Source organism: Salvelinus fontinalis, chromosome 34 (genome assembly GCF_029448725.1).
Source record: "Salvelinus fontinalis isolate EN_2023a chromosome 34, ASM2944872v1, whole genome shotgun sequence".
In the NCBI taxonomy this organism is placed as follows: Eukaryota; Metazoa; Chordata; class Actinopteri; order Salmoniformes; family Salmonidae; genus Salvelinus; species Salvelinus fontinalis.
This window is the reverse complement of record NC_074698.1, coordinates 11,367,172-11,383,485: the sequence shown is the minus strand read 5'-3', so window position 1 is coordinate 11,383,485 and position 16,314 is coordinate 11,367,172. Positions and strand designations below refer to the sequence as shown.

The following is a 16,314-nucleotide window of genomic DNA, read 5'->3' as shown; positions in this document are numbered from 1 at the left end:
AATTGACATCATCATCATCAACCTTCAAAATCTTTGCTTGACGTCATGGGAAAATCAAAAGAAGTTAGCAAAATCTTTTGAAAATTTTTTGCAGACCTCCACAAGTCTGGTTCATCCTTTGGAGCAATTTCCAAACGCCTGAAGGTACCACGTTCATCTGTACCAACAATAGTACGCAAGTATAAACACCATGGGACAACGCAGCCGTCATACCGTTCAGGAAGGAGACGCGTTCAGTCTCCTAGAGATGAGTGTACTTTGGTGTGAAAAGTGCAAATCAATCCCAGAATACAGCAAAGGACCTTGTGAAGATGCTGGAGGAAACACGTACTATATCCACAGTAAAACTAGTTCTATATTGACATAACCTGAAATGCAGTTCAGCAAGGAAGAAGCCACTGCTCCAAAACTGCCATAAAAAATCCAGACTACAGTTTGCAATTGCACATGGGGACAAAGATCGTACTTTTTGGAGAAATGTCCTCTGGTCTCATGAAACAAAAATAGAACTGTTTGGCCATAATGAACATCGTTATGTTTGGAGGAAAAAGGGGGAGGCTTGCAAGCCGAAGAATACCATCCCAACCGTGAAGCACGGGGATGGCAGTATCATGTTGTGGGGGTACTTTGCTGCAGGAGGGACTGGTGCACTTAACAAAATAGATGGCATCATGAGGATGGAAAATTATGTGGATATATTGAAGCAACATCTCAAGACATCAGTCAGGAAGTTAAAGCTTGCTCGCAAATGGGTCTTTCAAATGGACAATTACCCCAAGCATACTTCCAAAGTTGTGACAAAAGGGCTTAAGGACAACAAAGTCAAGGTATTGGAGTGGCCATCACAAAGCCCTGACCTCAATCCTATAGAAAATTTGTGGGCAGAACTGAAAAAGCGTGTGCAAGCACGGAGGCCTACAAACCTGACTCAGTTACACCAGCTCTGTCAGGAGGAATGGGACAAAATTCACCCAACTTATTGTCGGAAGCTTGTGGAAGGCTACCCGAAATGTTTGACCCAAGTTAAACAATTTAAAGGCAATGCTACCAAATACTAATTGAGTGTATGTAAACTTCTGACCCACTGGGAATGTGATGAAAGAAATTAAAGCTGAAATAAACCATTCTCTCTACTATTATTCTGACATTTCACATTTTTAAATACAGTGGTGATCCTAACAGACCTAAGACAGGGAACTTTTACTAGGATTAAATGTCAGGAATTGTGAAAAACTGAGTTTAAATGTATTAGGCGAAGGTGTATGTAAACTTCCGACTTCAACTGTACATTTCAAAATGCCATTGCTACTTTTCAGCCAGTACAGGTTTATTGCACCAGGTTTGTCTTATCTCTCAGCCATGCTGTCTGTATCAGTCAGAATCTGACCCTGGCTTTAGTAAACAGCATAAGGCTACTTGAAAGTCAGACCACCAGACCATATGTACAGTAGACATTCATATAATATTAATTTTTGCGGTATTAATGATGTTATGTAGAAAGAACCAATAGAGAGATAAGAGGTAACTGAGGTCATGGGGGAAAAAATGCATTTTGTTTATTATATTCTTGAACATCAAATAGTTAAGAATGTTCACTCAAAATGTACTTATAAAGATACTGATAGGTTGGCATAGGTATAAAAAGTATATTTGAGAGAGATAAGACCATAGTCTCATTGAAAGACTGATGATGATGCTGGTCATAGGGTATGAACAGGTTAATTCTGAGAGTTCAGTGGGTCTGACTTTTTCTAGAAAGACTAGGCAGGTTTTCCATTCCAAACACAAATACACACGTCCTTCGTTTGGTGGGTGGCTGTCTGTCGGTCTACCTCAGTCAAAATCGCTGAAATATAAGGTAAGGTAAACTATTCTGATTCATTGAACTTTCATCTTTTAAAATGACACATAATAGAAATTCATGTACACTTTATAGTAGCTTTGCATATTTTAGTAATGAATGTTTGCAGTAAAAAAAAAATTATAATGATATTGGAAATAGGCCTAGGCATTGCCTATAGTATTGATCTTAAGTTGGTTCACGTAAAATCTGAGTACATATGTTAATTCATTGGCTTTCAGGGAGGACTTCAAATGTGAGAAAGTACATGTTAATTACAAAGAGAATAAGCATATTAAGTAGTTTTAGATAAGGAGCACCAACATTGAGCTTACTTCCTCTGCTCTCTACCCACAGCTGTTATGCCCACCATTGTGCTACTGGTGTTGTGGGTACTGGGGACATCACTGGTGTTGCCAGACCCTGACACAGGGGGAGAGAAACCTACTGAGGAGCCCATTCCTTGTTCCAAGGGCTGCACCTGTCTGCATGACGACTACAGTCTCGAGCTCAATGTCTACTGCAGCGCACGCAACTACACCCAGGCCCCCTCTGACGTGCCTGTCTCCACTCGCTCCCTCTGGCTGGATGGAAACCTGTTCACCACTCTGCCTGCCACCGCCTTCAAGGATCTCAGCAACTTGGATTTTCTGAATCTACAGAGCGGTCAGCTGGTGTCCCTTGACTCCCAGGTGTTCAGAGGGCTTAAGTCGCTAGCTCACATCCACCTGGAGCGCAACCGCATCCGTTCGTTGCCGGGCACTATCTTCCAGAACACGCCTAACCTCGCCTCGCTTAGTCTCCATAACAACCAACTGTCCCGCATTGAGGAGAAGCTGTTTGCTGGTCTCCCACATATGTGGCTTCTCAACTTGGGGTGGAACTCATTAGCAGTGTTGCCTGAAACTGGGTTCCATGACCTGCATGGCCTGAGGGAGCTGGTTCTTGCTGGGAATAGGCTGGCTTACTTACAGCCACAACTCTTCCAAGGTCTTACCGAGCTGAAGGAGTTGGACCTCACCGGAAATTACCTGAAGGTCATTAAGGCTAATGTGTTCATGAAGCTCCCAAAACTGCAAAAGCTTTACCTGGCTCAGAATCAGATAGTGACGGTGGTACCCAGAGCCTTTGTGGGTATGAAGTCTCTCAGATGGCTGGATCTCACAAACAATAAACTATCAGCGCTCCACGATGAGACTTTCCTTGGTCTTCACAGCCTCCATGTGCTGCGGCTCTCCAACAACTCCATCAGTGGACTAAGGCCCAGGACTTTCCGTGACTTGCAGTACCTTGAAGAACTGCGTCTGAGCTATAACCGGATCCATGCCTTGGGGGACAGGATCTTTGAGGGGCTTGGGCACCTGGAGGTTCTGGAGCTGGAGCACAACCAGGTGCAGGAGGCCCGGATGGGCACCTTCATGGGCCTCTCTCACCTGGCTGTCATTAACCTGTCTGGCAGCTGTTTCCGCAGTCTTCCAGACCAAGTGTTCAAAGGTCTCTCCAAGCTCCACAGTCTTCACCTGGATAAGGGCTGTCTGACCAGGGTCACGACCCAAGCTTTCATTGGACTATCGGGTCTGCGACGACTCTTTCTTCAAAACAACAACATCTCTGTGGTGGAGCGTCAGAGCTTCGTGGAACTCTTGAGCCTACAACAACTAGACCTGAGATTCAATAAGCTCGAGGTCCTAACCTCCCACACCTTCTACGGCCTGAAGAACCTGGACTATCTGCTGCTGTCCAGCAACCTGTTCCGTCAACTTCCCTCTGAGAGCCTCATGCCCTTGAAGCATCTCTCGTGGCTGGACCTCTCAGCTAACAGGCTGGAGATCCTGCACAATGGTACCATGCAGCTGCTGCCCAGGTTACGTTATCTAAACCTGAAAGATAACGCTCTTAGCAGCATTCCACCAGGTATCCCAGACACCCTACACCAACTGTGGCTGACGGGGAACCGTTGGAAGTGTGACTGCAGTGTCCTTCCCCTTAGAGACTACAGCTTGAGGAGACCGCAGACGGTGCCCCGGCAAGTGGAAACCCTGGCTGAGGGAGAGGAACCCCACACTGTTGTCACCATCTACAACAATATAACATGCAACAGCCCTCCAGGCTTGGTTGGCCATGACCTGAGGGATATCAGCAACGAACATTTCAACAACTGCTGAAGGGGTCAAAGACGCCAGACATTTGGAAGACAATCATTTCAAAATAATTGTTATTAGCCTACAAATTTCCCTGTACATTCAATGATTTAGCCTATATTAATTATTACTCAAAATATGTAATGTAACAAAATATTTTTGCTACCGTGGTAATTAGGCCTTACATGTTGCAAGTATGTAGCTTTTGTATCATACACTTTTAGTTAGTTTCAGATTTCATGAAATGTTCATTAAATCATTGCACAAAAAAATTGCGAGTAAGCCTACTAGAATGCACAGTGTACAGTACATTTAGGTTTTAGGACATGTTTCAAAGCAGTCCACTTTTGAATGGGTGACTATTAAACTCCTCCTTTGAATAAACACAAGTCATGTTTGTTTTTGTCCTCTGAATAAATATTTAAGAGACAGATTTGCTCAACAAGGAATTGGTCACACGACCAAATATAGATATAGGCCCTAGGTAAACAATAGCAGCCTTTACCAATTAAAGGTGCAGAGGCCCAGCTATTGAGGGGCCAGATGGACCATGTGTGTACACAAGGCAAACACTTCCTCCTGTACCATAATGGTCCAGAACTCTAAGCAGAGGGAGAAGTAAACCTCCAGGGCCTACATATAACGACACTATAACGTTTTCATTTTGAAGAAGTGGACAGAAGCAATTTTACAGCAGCACATTTCCAATACAGCTTTCACTGCAGCATTCATAGACCGCAGAACTTCAACGGTTCATACATTACTTAACTCGCAGTTAAGATGTTGACATGTTCATGTTGACATGTTCATGTTGACCATCTTTCCCCAGGCCCCATCTCTTCTGCACTGCAACACGTGCTCCTCCATAATTTATATGCGCTATCTCTCGTAGTTCAGTTGTTATGGTAACCAACAGTTTGCTAGTTGTTGTTAGCAGCTATTTAACTTTAGCTAACTTAGTGTAGCCGACTGCTACTGCTTTCACATAAGAGTGGTCTATCTTGATGATTATAGATACATTAGTTTATGTCAATATGGACACGGATCCTTCAACGCGTTGGAATGCTCTTTTTGACAGCTTCAAACCCCATATTCCGTCCATTGATTCGGATTCTTCATCAGTGAGTTTGATTACTGCACTTAGCTAACGTTAGCTAGCTAACAAGAAGTGCAGCAGTAAGACAACGTTAGCTAGCTAGCCCTATGAAAAACCCTTAATTTGTATGAGCTTTGCTACTTACTTGCTGTTCTACAAGAGTTTGAATTGTGTTTGCCACAGTAAATCTAGATAAATGTATCAAACGTTAGCTGAAATTTGTCTAATCTTACTCTCCAGTCTGAAAATGAAGAAGACATATCCATCTTTCGGCGACCAGTAGCCCTTCTTCCTAAACACACAGAGGGCCTAGAGTGTCTGTCATTGGAGGACTCTGAAATAGAGGTAACGTGAAATAGCTAGCTAGCTGAGCAAGTTTACACCAATTAGTGACCAGTCCTTGACAAGGTTACTGTGTGTATATCTGTGTATCCCAAACAGGAGCTTCTAAAATCTATGGCACTGCCACAACTGTGTTTGACAGAGGAGACCCTTTGCCCTCATAGAGAGCCTACAACTGAACCCCATGGAGTTTATCAAGCCACTGATTTAGCTCAGCAGGGCACACTCCAGGAGCTCAGTCCCATGGGTAATAAGGTAAATGAGATATGCAGCCATGACTCTATTAGAAATGCAGCTCGGGCAGGAGGCCATCCATGCAGCAACGTTCCTGTGGAGATGAAAGGGGACACCTCAGAGCACCACAGCCATGGCACACTAAACAGACAAAAAACGACTGAGTCCACATCGCCACACCCTTCACATAACACAGCTTGTGAAGAAAACACAGTGGAGTCTTTGAGAAAGACACAGAGAACTGAACCAAATGGCTCTATGAAAAAGCCACTACAAAATAGTCAAACTGTTTTGTCTTTTGAGGTGAGTTTAAGTTTCCTGTTATAAATTGAGAAGGTACTACATAATAACTAATGTATTTGTTGACCTCTGGTCATTTTCATTCTGCAGTTAGATAGATACTGATGAAGTGTTATGTCCGACAAATCAGTACCTTTGTGTTTTTACCAGCCACTGGAGCACTGGGATCTGGACCTGATTCTTCTGACTCTTCAAACAGATAGACTCTATTTAGGAGTCAGTGTGTCTGACGAACATATGGAAATACAACCAGGTAGACAATAGGGTAACTCTAAGGTATCACTGATACAGTTGAAGTTGGAAGTTTACATACACTTAGGTAGGAGTCATTAAAACTCATTTGTCAACCACTCCACAAATTTCTTGTTAACAAACTACTTTTGGCAAGCCGGTTAGGACATCTACTTTGTGCACGACACAAGTCATTTTTCCAACAATTGTTTACAGACAGATTATTTCACTTAGAATTCATTGTATCACAATTCCAGTGGGTCAGAAGTTTACATACACTAAGTTGACTGTGCATTTCAAAAGCTTGGAAAATTCCAGAAAATTATGTCATGGCTTTAGAAACTTCTGATAGGCTAAGTGACATAATTTGAGTCAATTGGAGGTGTACCTGTGGATGTATTTCAAGGCCAACCTTGAAACTCAGTACCTCTTTGCTTGACATCATGCTAAAATCGAAAGAAATCAGCCAAGACATCAGAAAAAAATTTGTGGACCTCCACAAGTCTGGTTCATCCTTTGGAGCAATTTTCAAACGCCTGAAGGTACCACGTTCATCTGTACCAACAATAGTACGCAAGTATAAACACCATGGGACCACGCAGCCGTCATACCGCTCAGGAAGGAGACGCGTTCTGTCTCTTAGAGATGAACATACTTTGGTGCGAAAAGTGCAAATCAATCCCAGGACAACAGCAAAGGACCTTGTGAAGATGCTAGAGGAAACCGGTATAAAAGTATCTATATCCACAGTAAAACGAGTCCTATATCGACAACCTGAAAGGCCGCTCAGCAACGAAGAAGCCACTGCTCCCAAACCGCCATAAAAAAGCCAGACTACGGTTTGCCACTGCACATGGGGACAAAGATTGTATTTTTTGGAGAAATGTCCTCTGGTCTGATGAAACAAAAATGGAACTGTTTGGCCATAATGACCATCGTTATGTTTGGAGTAAAAAGGAGGAGGCTTGCAAGCCAAAGAACACCATCCCAACTGTTAAGCACGGGGGTGGCAGCATCATGTTGTGGAGGTGCTTTGCTGCAGGAGGGACTGGTGTACTTCACAAAATAGATGGCATCATAAGGATGGAAAATTATGTGGATATATTGAAGCAACATCTCAAGACATCAGTCAGGAAGTTAAAGCTTGCTCGCAAATGGGTATTCCAAATGGACAATTACCCCAAACATACTTCCAAAGTTGTGACAAAAAGGCTTAAGGACAAAAAAGTCAAGGTATTGGAGTGGCCATCACAAAACCCTGACCTCAATCCTATAGAAAATTTGTGGGCAGAACTGAAAAAGCGTGTGCGAGCAAGGAGGCCTACAAACCTGACTCAGTTACACCAGCTCTGTCAGGAGGAATGGGCCAAAATTCACCCAACTTATTGTGGGAAGCTTGTGGAAGGCTACCCAAAACGTTTGTCCCAAGTTAAACAATTTAAAGGCAATGCTACCAAGTACTAATTGAGTGTATGTAAACTTCTGACCCACTGGGAATGTGATGAAAGAAATAAAAGCTGAAATAAATAATTCTCTCTACTATTATTCTGATATTTCACATTCTTAAAATAAAGTGGTGATCCTAACTGACCTAAGACAGGGAATTTTTACTAGGATTAAATGTCAGGAATTGTGAAAAACTGAATTTAAATGTATTTGGCTAAGGTGTATGTAAACTTCCTACTTCAACTGTATAGCTACTGCTGAACAACTAGTAGATGTAGAGTAACCAGTGTGCACCTAGCATGTCATTCACACTCAATGCTATTATCATAATGATGTAATCAATTCATTCTCAATTTGGTCACAGATGGAGACAATGTAAGGTCACAGGATACTATATTGGAGAGGCTGGCTGCTTTCTGTAGGACACAGTCATGTGGAGATGCTGAAGAGAAAAGGGAAACTGCACCAGATAAAACTTCTGGTGTGCCTCAGAAAGCACCTGTCCAACATCCTACCAATTTCAGGTAAAATATATGATCAAGTAGTGTGGGTTTCACATGATTATGAATAATGTAATTAATTAACATGAACGTTTTGTTTACTGCAGACAAAATGGTGGATGGAGAAAGTCTTTCAAAAGGATGGCATTTGAGTTGCAGCCAAGCCGCCAGGAAGCGCCCACCGTTTATATTGATTTACGTAACCCTGAGCCTCCCACGATCACAACCAGACCATGTAACATCACTTCATCACAATCCATGAAACTGACCAACCCCAACCTACACGACGAAAACCAATCTGATGAGAAAACAGACAGTAATATACGGTCTGGTTTACTGAATGGAAAAGAGTAAATATTGCCTTGAATAACTGACCCATTGTAAAGCTCTAAACATTATTACATAGGTTTGTAAATATACAGTACTATAATGGCTCTGTGTCTGTGAACTATGAATTCAGTTTTACTCCTTCCTGAGTTACTGTTTTGTTTTTTTTCTTCTCCCAGGGAAGTAACTGGAAAGAGCCTGTTACTCAGAATGTTACGCGAGGCGAACAGAAACAAGAGAGAGCCGGACAGGAAAGATCCAGTTCCAGCAGATTCTACATGCAGAACCCCCAGAAGAGTGGCCTTGAAGGACAAGCTGCCTGAGGCTAACAATGAGATAACATCTCTGCTTCCAGAGGTGGACAACCAAACCACATCTCCCACAATGAAGCTTGACCAAAACAGGCCGCCAGTTGAGAGAACACCTGCTATTCAGCAGAGTGCTACTACCGGGCAGCCAAAGAAACAAAGGTAGATAAGATATTCATTTTAGGGGACTTTATCTCATATACTGTATCTTGAATCTTAGTCACAGTGGCTCACACAGGAGGTTGGTGGCACCTTAATTTGGGAGGACGGGCTCGTGCTAAAGGCTGGAGTGGAATAGTATCAAATACTGTATATCAAACACATGGTTTGATGCCATTCCATTCGCTCCGCTCCAGCCATTATTATGAGCCGTCCTCCCCTCAGCAGCCTCCACTGGTGGCTGAACACCTGTTTTGTGACCTGTCAGTGACCGAGAGCAGAGAGAGCAACAGAAACAGAGAGCACAGCGCCAGCAACAGCTCCAGAAACAGCTGGAAAGCTTTAGACCAACAAGGTCTGCCGGAGACAGGGAGCCTGCCGCTGAGAAGACTGATGTTCTTTATGACACTGTAAGTTCATCTGGAACAGAGACTCGGTGCTCACAATTCAATAGCTCTCCACTCAGTCTTCTTTGTCATTGTCATTTCCTCAGCCGTACCCCTAAATATATAATATTTTTTGTTCTTTTTTTCAGGAGGCTTCTCACCTACAATCAGTTAATACTCTGCCTGCTGATATGGAGGATAAGGAGTGCTTGCTGCTGACTGTATGTCTCTCCAGTCCAGGCCTGGTAGCCAGCAGCAGTCATCATTGGAAAGCACCAACAGTGGAGTCAGCCACAACCAAATCCCATATATACAATGCTCTGGTTGCTTGGTTTCTGTCTTTGGTGAATATTTATTTGACTAGTTCTTGACAACGTCATTCAACTGAGATAATCTGATTATTTTTACTCTGTTTGAGATGGAGTCCATGTCTTACTGAGGCCTCTAACTTGTGTGTTGTAGGTTGGAGCACCAGGCCCTCGAGGTGGTGATGACAGGGCTGCTGTACCTTTCTGGGTGGCTGGCCTACAGCAGCTGTGGACAGAGGATGGACTGGCTCTACACATCTGTGCTGTGTCCTACGGAGAGAGCCTACAACTTGTCCGAAAACGCCGGGTGAGAGGAATGAACATGGACATCCTTTTAAATTACTTATTATTAGTAGTATTCTAATTCCCAATTCTATGTGAATGCACCCATTTCCTCTGTTCCTCCACCACCTTTTCTGCAGTTAAGTGATTTTCCTTTTTCTTCATAGAAACGGGGTGTGGTTAAGGGTCATAGTGTGTTCCAGCAGCGTGTCTGCAGGTTCCTCTCTCAGACCTCCCTCAGAGCCATCACCCATTGGCTGCCGCAGCTCAGGAGCCTATTGGACCAACAGGCCTATCCCCCAACCGTCCACATACCTGCCTCCTGCCTGGACAGCTTTATCTCTGTCAGCTCAGACAAAATGGTAGGTAGTAGGTACAGGTGAATGCTTAGAATCTGAGATTGGCTTGATGATGTGGACGTCTTCCCTGTAATGTCCTGTATCTTTGTCCTGTGTCTCAGGCTGTGAAGAGGACCTTTGGTCTGAACCCAGGCTTCTACTGGCAGACTGTTGAGACTCAGGAACTCAGCTGTCAGAGGCCTGAGACCATGTGCACTCAGCAGCTACACACAGAGGTAAGAACATCTTGTCTCAGCTGTTCCAAAGCTCCTTGGTATCGTCTAACCTCAGTGTTAATACCCCATGGTCATGACTGTTGGTATAGGATGAGGAAATCAAACATACAGTTTATTTCTTCTTCTCCTCACAGATAGCTGTTGCTCTGGGATACACGTCTTTGTTCCTGCATCCCCTGGTGGTTCACCACACCCTCCAGCTTCTCCACAACTCAGGCCTGGATGTGTGTGGCCTCCGCCTCCTTTACCCTCCTCCTGACCTTGTGACCAACAGCACCGGTAAAACGTCTATCAACTAATAAACTTCTATTCTGTTATATTCTTATCTAGTCTGCAGATCTTCAGTGGCCTAGACTGGAATGATTCAGTAAGTTATAGTAAGTCTGTCTCTGATTCAGGCATGGTATCCTACGGGCAGGGAGATGATGGGGCCGATCAGCCCGTCCTTGCCCTGGCTGTCCGAGGGCCTCACGCCCGCACCGTGTGGCAGGATGTAACAGGCCCTTCAGACCCCCTGCTGGCTAGGAAGACAGACCCGGCATCCATCAACGCCCTGCACTACAGCAGCAAGAACTTGCCCCTCCTCTACTCCCCTCGCCTGGCCAGCAGTGTGCACAGGGAACTGGTCACGTGGTTCGCAGGGAGAGTTCCAGGAAATAATTCCCAGAACCCTGACCAGGCTCCAACTGACAGGTGTGTTTGTAGTCCAGACCCATCCTGATGTCTCACAACCATCACTCAAACATTACAAGTAGAAAAACAAACATATTACTACTACTAATAATAATTTATTGAACTTTTATAGCACTATACCTTATATAAAGAATCTCAAAGCGTTGTAAAACAACATCATTAATCATCATGAGTAGATGGAAGGTCAAGAGACTGAAGGTTTACTCAGTAAACATTGATTGATACATTTGTTTTCATCTTAAACACACACAACACAACACATACAGTAGTTAAAGTATTTCACAAAAAACACGATTTTCCTCCAACACTCTCAGCTCTGCCCCTGGTGATGGAGAGGGAAGCAGCCCCTTGTATTTAACCAGGTCCTCTACCACCCTGTGTGCTACTGTTAAAGGTAACTCAGAAACAAGTACACACTTGAGGTCAACAATGTCAGAGTTATGGCTTAATGCTTTACTCTAATCTAGATCCCAAGTACAGTAGTTGGAAGTTTCAAAATGTCTTACTGTGGATCTGACTCTTCCCTTCCCACCTCATAGTGGACGTGTTCTTGATAGTGTCTCCAGCGGTGGCACCATGCTGCTACAGCCAGGTTCTGTCTGTGTGTGAGGGCAGAGGGTTCAGTCTGAGAGGGGTCCAGAGGCTGCAGCTCCCCACCAAACGAACCCAGGCACTGGGACTCACCAGTCAGCAGGTAACGACCCCACCTCCACCACACTGTCCCCAGATCAGTCACACCACACTGAACTGACAGCATAGCGCCTGAGAGGAGCCGGTGAGATCAATGTTGACTATGCCCTCAAAAGTTTGTCTTTCTCTTTGACAAGGTGTCAGTGTTCTGCAGTCCGCCCACTGTTACTGTGGATGAGAAGAGAGTTGAGCTGTCGTCCCACTGCCTGGTCTTACTTCTGAGGAGAGAGAGTGGCCTGCGTCACTGTGCCAGCCTGCCTGCAGGTATAGCACTTAACCCTGTAATACCTAATATCTCTCCTTCTATCACCTTAAAAGTACACTGAGTGTACAAAACATTAGGAACACCTTCCTAGTATTGAGTTGTACGCCCTTTTGCCCTCAGAACAGCCTCAATTCGTTGGCGCATGGACTACAAGGTGTTGAAAGTGTTCCACAGGGATGCTGGCCGATGTTTGTTGTGTCAAGTTGGCTGGACGTCCTTTGGGTGGTGAACCATTGATACACACGGGAAACTGTTGAGCTTGAAAAACCCAGCAGCGTTGCAGTTCTTGACACACTCAAGCCTGGAATCTACTACCATCCCCCGTTGAAAGGAACTTAATTTTTTGGTCTTGCCCATTCACCCTCTGAATAGCACACATACACCTTCATCTACAATGATTGAACAGGTGACATCAATAAGAGATCACAGCTTTCACCTGGATTCACCTGGTCAGTCTGTCATGGAAAGAGCAGGTGTTCCTAATGTTTTGTACGCTCAGCGTATAAAGAACATGTATCCCATTTGATGCTGATAGGTACTGTAGAGGCATTTGAGCTTGTGACATCAATGTTCCGTCTATTGACACTGATTCCTCTTTTTGTCAGCCCTTGTGAAAGAGTTGGAGAAGCAGAGGTTGTTGGGATGTATCCACATCAGACTGTCAGATGAAGGAAAGCTGGACCCGAGCAGCTGCTTTCACATGTTGCCCTACAGAGAGAGCCTGCTCCATAGCTTTGGTAAGGGAAGAGTTAACACAGTCTGTCAATGATGACCCCCTCCTTGGCTTCCTGGTCTAATTGAGTTTATGTTCATGCTTGGTTCTCAGGTGGGCGAATGTGGGCCGTACCCAACCCCTGCAATGTGGTGCTGTCCCATCACAGGTGTCCATCCAACCCAGAGCTGGAGCAGGTGGTGGTGCTTACTCTGGCTGGAAGGGACATCAGTCAGGGCCTGAGCCTGCTACACAAGCTCTGGACAAGGGACACAACAGGTACTTTACCCCACATTAACCATTCCTACAACACAGCCCATGTTATGAAATATATTTAAAATGCATAATGTTATTCATAATACCAATATTGTACTTGCAATTCAGCTGTAGCACTGAACTCCTCACCTACCTAACCTTGCCCTGCGTTTCTCTCCTTTCTACCCTGTTTCTCCATCAGGCGATGTCGGGGAGGATGGATTCGAGCTGCTGGCCCTGAAGTGGCTGCCCACATTGTCCCGGCAGCAGGCGCGGGAGGTGAGCCCCTATGAGGTAGGAGACCGGCTGTGGCAGAGCAGCCTGGTGGGCCTGGCCTCCTCCCCTGCCCTGGTGTGTGCCCTGAGGAGGGTGGACGCCTTCGCCACCCTACGGCGGCTCCTGCCACGGGACTACCCCGGGAACCTGAACATACTGTTGTCTCCCACTCCTGAACTGGCCTTCAGACAAGCATCCCTCTTCTTCTCCCTGGGAGACATGATCCCTGGTAAAAAACTAGCCAGTGCAAGCTCGGTACTATTTCACTACTACCCTATATCTGGGGTAATCATGTCAAGGATAGCTGGATCTATGTGGATTTTCTCTCATCTTCAGATCACAGTGTGCGCCCATTACTGAAGTTCCTACCCCCACCACGCATTAATGGAGCTGGTATGTGTCACCGGGTCATCAGCACATTCAAACGACTCTCTCACCCACCTCCCTTCTGACTTGTGTTTAATGTTCCTTACAGGTTCCCAGTGTGAGTCATTGTTAAACTGCATGGTGCAGGGTGAGTTTGGAAACGGGTTTATTTGGATGAACTTTGACCTTTAAATAGCATGATGTAATGTAGGATGTTTTATTAAACATTGGTTACTTGCAAAGTCGATTACTTCAACAATGGTTACAAATATATACAAAAGTTGAAAATGTGTAAGCACCCTGTTTGCCACTCTTGTCTGTTCCCATCAGGCCCCCAGCCACTTGTCACACTGTGTCTGTTCAAGCCTGGAGTGTGGAGCCATGCTCTGGGGAAAATCCTCAGCAAAGTCCAGCGGAGTGGCTTCACTGTGGTGGGCCTGCATGTGCTGGTTCTGGACAATAGCACAGCTGTGTCACTGGTGTCTACTGCAGAGCATCAGGCAACTCACATATTCCTACCTACCTAAACCAGGCCAGTGGACAGATTATTATATTATTTTAAATGCATTGGCTCAGCTCAATTTTCCTCTTGTGTTTTCCTCTAGGACCCCTCTGCTGTAGAAGCCCATGTCCAGTACTTGAGCTCTGGGCCTTCCCTGGCTCTGTGCCTGCAGAGGGAGAACGCTGTGAAGAGGCTACTGGACGTGCTGGGACCTGAGGACCCTGCCCAGGCCCGCGCTCAGGACCAATTCCTCTGGAGGGCCTATTACAGCTCGGACCAGCTACACAGCGGCATCTATGGTCAGTCAGTGGCCCTCGCCCCCGCACCCTACTGGGCCACCTTCCAGGCCCTGCCAGACACCATAGATCAATCAGTTACAGAGTGGCTGAGACTGGCTTTGGAACAAGGCTTTAATGTTTCAGATGTAATGTTAGTAGCTCATGATGAATGATATAATACTATGTTGTAGGATCGAGAAGCTATCAGAGAGCTGTTCAGGATGTGAAGAGGCTGTTCCCTCAGGGCCTATGCTGCACAGAGACCAACACCATGAGACAGGAGCAGGTACATCACACTACAATAGACATGATTTACTACTCCTAGATGTATAGCCGTCTCATATGCCCTGTGTTTAATAAGGAACACATGTTGTGTCTGTTGTCACTCACTGTTCACAGATACCCAGTGTACACTCAGACCATTTGGCTTGTCTGGCCCGTGAACAGAGCCACACTCTTGCTGCTGCGAACAAGCCATCTTTATCACACCTTATGGCTTCTGGACTGAATGGAGGTGAGGTCTAGTTTTGAATGTTTTAGCCTAGCTGAATCTTTGTTGTTGAATCGCTTATTTACTACTTTTATGTGTGATACAAAACAGGTCCCTTAATCATTGACTTTTTATTGGGACATTGCCTATGATCGGTCTGGGGCAACTGTTGTTGTGTTTAGTTGATGAGGTATCAACAGCAGTTGAACTTTGTAAACGTGGCTGTTTGTGTGTGGGTGGCAGCAGGGCTCTTGGTCCGCAGTGCTCTCTGCCAAACCACCTGCCTGCTGCTGCCCACCAGTGTACTGGGCCCAGCCCCCATCCACCTGGACCTGCTTGAGCAACTGCTGAGGACAGGCTGCCACCTGGTGGCCGGGAGGATGACTGTCCTGGACGAGACCCAGAGATGTCACATAGCTGAGACACTGATGCTACCCTCTGAGAGGGATGGGAAGGTGAGGAGTGGCTATCTCCCATGTAGGAGTTTGATTGCATGCTGCTATTGCGCAACTGTGGTCACTCACTGTAACACTCTGCATGTGGCATTGACTATCTCCTCTCTAGATTTGTGCTCTACTCGAGGGCCCTTGTCTTATCGTTGTTCTACAGAAAGATAACGCTGTGACCTGCTTTGACTCCATGCTTGAAAGGTAAGGAAATGAGCTACTCAAAAACATGTACCAGTTAGTGTTTTGCATTTTCTTCTTTGCATCATAATGGAATGCATAGATTAATATGCTATGGCTTATTTCTTTTGCACTATAGTATTTACAGAGAGAGGTCTAACCTTGCCAAAGTGGGGAAAATTCTGATTTATCCCAGCACTGAAAAAAAAGTAAGCTTGTTCTAACTGCGGAAACATTGTGTTGTAGTACCAAAATAATGGCAAAATGGACCCTTATGTTTAGTTAACAGGATCAACTGACCTCGATAAAAACAGATTGTGAGTGAATGTCTATGAAGAAAGCACCATTGATAACAATCATGTCTGAGAACATCTCTTGTCTGTTTTGGCTCTAGGCATTGCAGCTGCTGTGCTATCTATTTGATGTCCTGTCTCCTGATAGTCATCATGCCATTGTACCACAGCAATCTGAGTGAACCTTAATGCTATAGAGCATTACCAAGAGGGCCAACCTATTTTCTGGAATTCTGTACCAATCTTTGATTATAATCGATTTGATACATTCCAATACTGTATAAAGAAAATATTTAATTGGTTGTGGTAAGAAACCTTTTTATGTAACCCCCTCCCAAAAAGTAAAAACAATGGTATTTTCATGTGAAGAAAATAAATACTTAAAATGCTGGTT

General features: G+C 44.9%; 2 protein-coding genes across 4 annotated transcripts; both read left to right on the top strand.

Annotated features, from left to right (window-relative positions):
• Window positions 1–1,768: 1,768 nt before the first annotated feature.
• On the top strand, window positions 1,769–4,370 carry LOC129833091 (insulin-like growth factor-binding protein complex acid labile subunit). The gene is made up of 2 exons (XM_055897386.1): window positions 1,769–1,858; window positions 2,198–4,370. Exon 2 carries the CDS (start codon window positions 2,203–2,205, stop codon window positions 4,003–4,005), a length of 1,803 nt encoding a protein of 600 aa, XP_055753361.1. The 5' UTR covers window positions 1,769–1,858; window positions 2,198–2,202; the 3' UTR covers window positions 4,006–4,370.
• A 215-nt stretch (window positions 4,371–4,585) lies between these two features.
• On the top strand, window positions 4,586–16,311 carry LOC129833090 (dynein axonemal assembly factor 8). 3 transcript variants are annotated; one of them, XM_055897384.1, is made up of 30 exons: window positions 4,588–5,102; window positions 5,318–5,422; window positions 5,519–5,956; window positions 6,104–6,206; window positions 7,995–8,154; window positions 8,238–8,480; window positions 8,637–8,927; window positions 9,193–9,334; window positions 9,460–9,654; window positions 9,773–9,925; window positions 10,068–10,262; window positions 10,361–10,474; window positions 10,609–10,753; window positions 10,873–11,167; window positions 11,482–11,561; window positions 11,707–11,861; window positions 11,995–12,121; window positions 12,728–12,859; window positions 12,949–13,113; window positions 13,292–13,594; window positions 13,702–13,758; window positions 13,841–13,879; window positions 14,062–14,231; window positions 14,337–14,532; window positions 14,703–14,797; window positions 14,911–15,025; window positions 15,248–15,456; window positions 15,566–15,651; window positions 15,767–15,836; window positions 16,022–16,311. In XM_055897384.1, the coding sequence occupies exons 1-30, from the start codon at window positions 4,986–4,988 to the stop codon at window positions 16,100–16,102; spliced, it is 4,776 nt and encodes a 1,591-aa protein (XP_055753359.1). In that variant the 5' UTR covers window positions 4,588–4,985; the 3' UTR covers window positions 16,103–16,311. The 3 variants fall into 3 exon arrangements, with proteins under 3 accessions (XP_055753360.1, XP_055753359.1, XP_055753358.1); XM_055897383.1 differs by having other exon boundaries at window positions 4,589–5,102; window positions 15,245–15,456; XM_055897385.1 differs by lacking the exon at window positions 15,767–15,836 and having other exon boundaries at window positions 4,586–5,102; window positions 15,245–15,456.
• The last annotated feature ends 3 nt before the right edge of the window (window positions 16,312–16,314 follow it).

What these genes read in the sequence shown, in the direction of transcription:
- LOC129833091 (XM_055897386.1), top strand. Translation starts at nt 2,203, where the DNA reads ATGCCCACCATTGTGCTACTGGTGTTGTGGGTACTGGGGACATCACTG.
- LOC129833090 (XM_055897383.1), top strand. Translation starts at nt 4,986, where the DNA reads ATGATTATAGATACATTAGTTTATGTCAATATGGACACGGATCCTTCA. An exon ending in CTGATGTTCTTTATGACACT is followed by an intron (nt 9,335 to 9,459) that starts GTAAGTTCATCT and finishes TCTTTTTTTCAG; the next exon opens with GAGGCTTCTCACCTACAATC. An exon ending in GCTACACAGCGGCATCTATG is followed by an intron (nt 14,533 to 14,702) that starts GTCAGTCAGTGG and finishes ACTATGTTGTAG; the next exon opens with GATCGAGAAGCTATCAGAGA.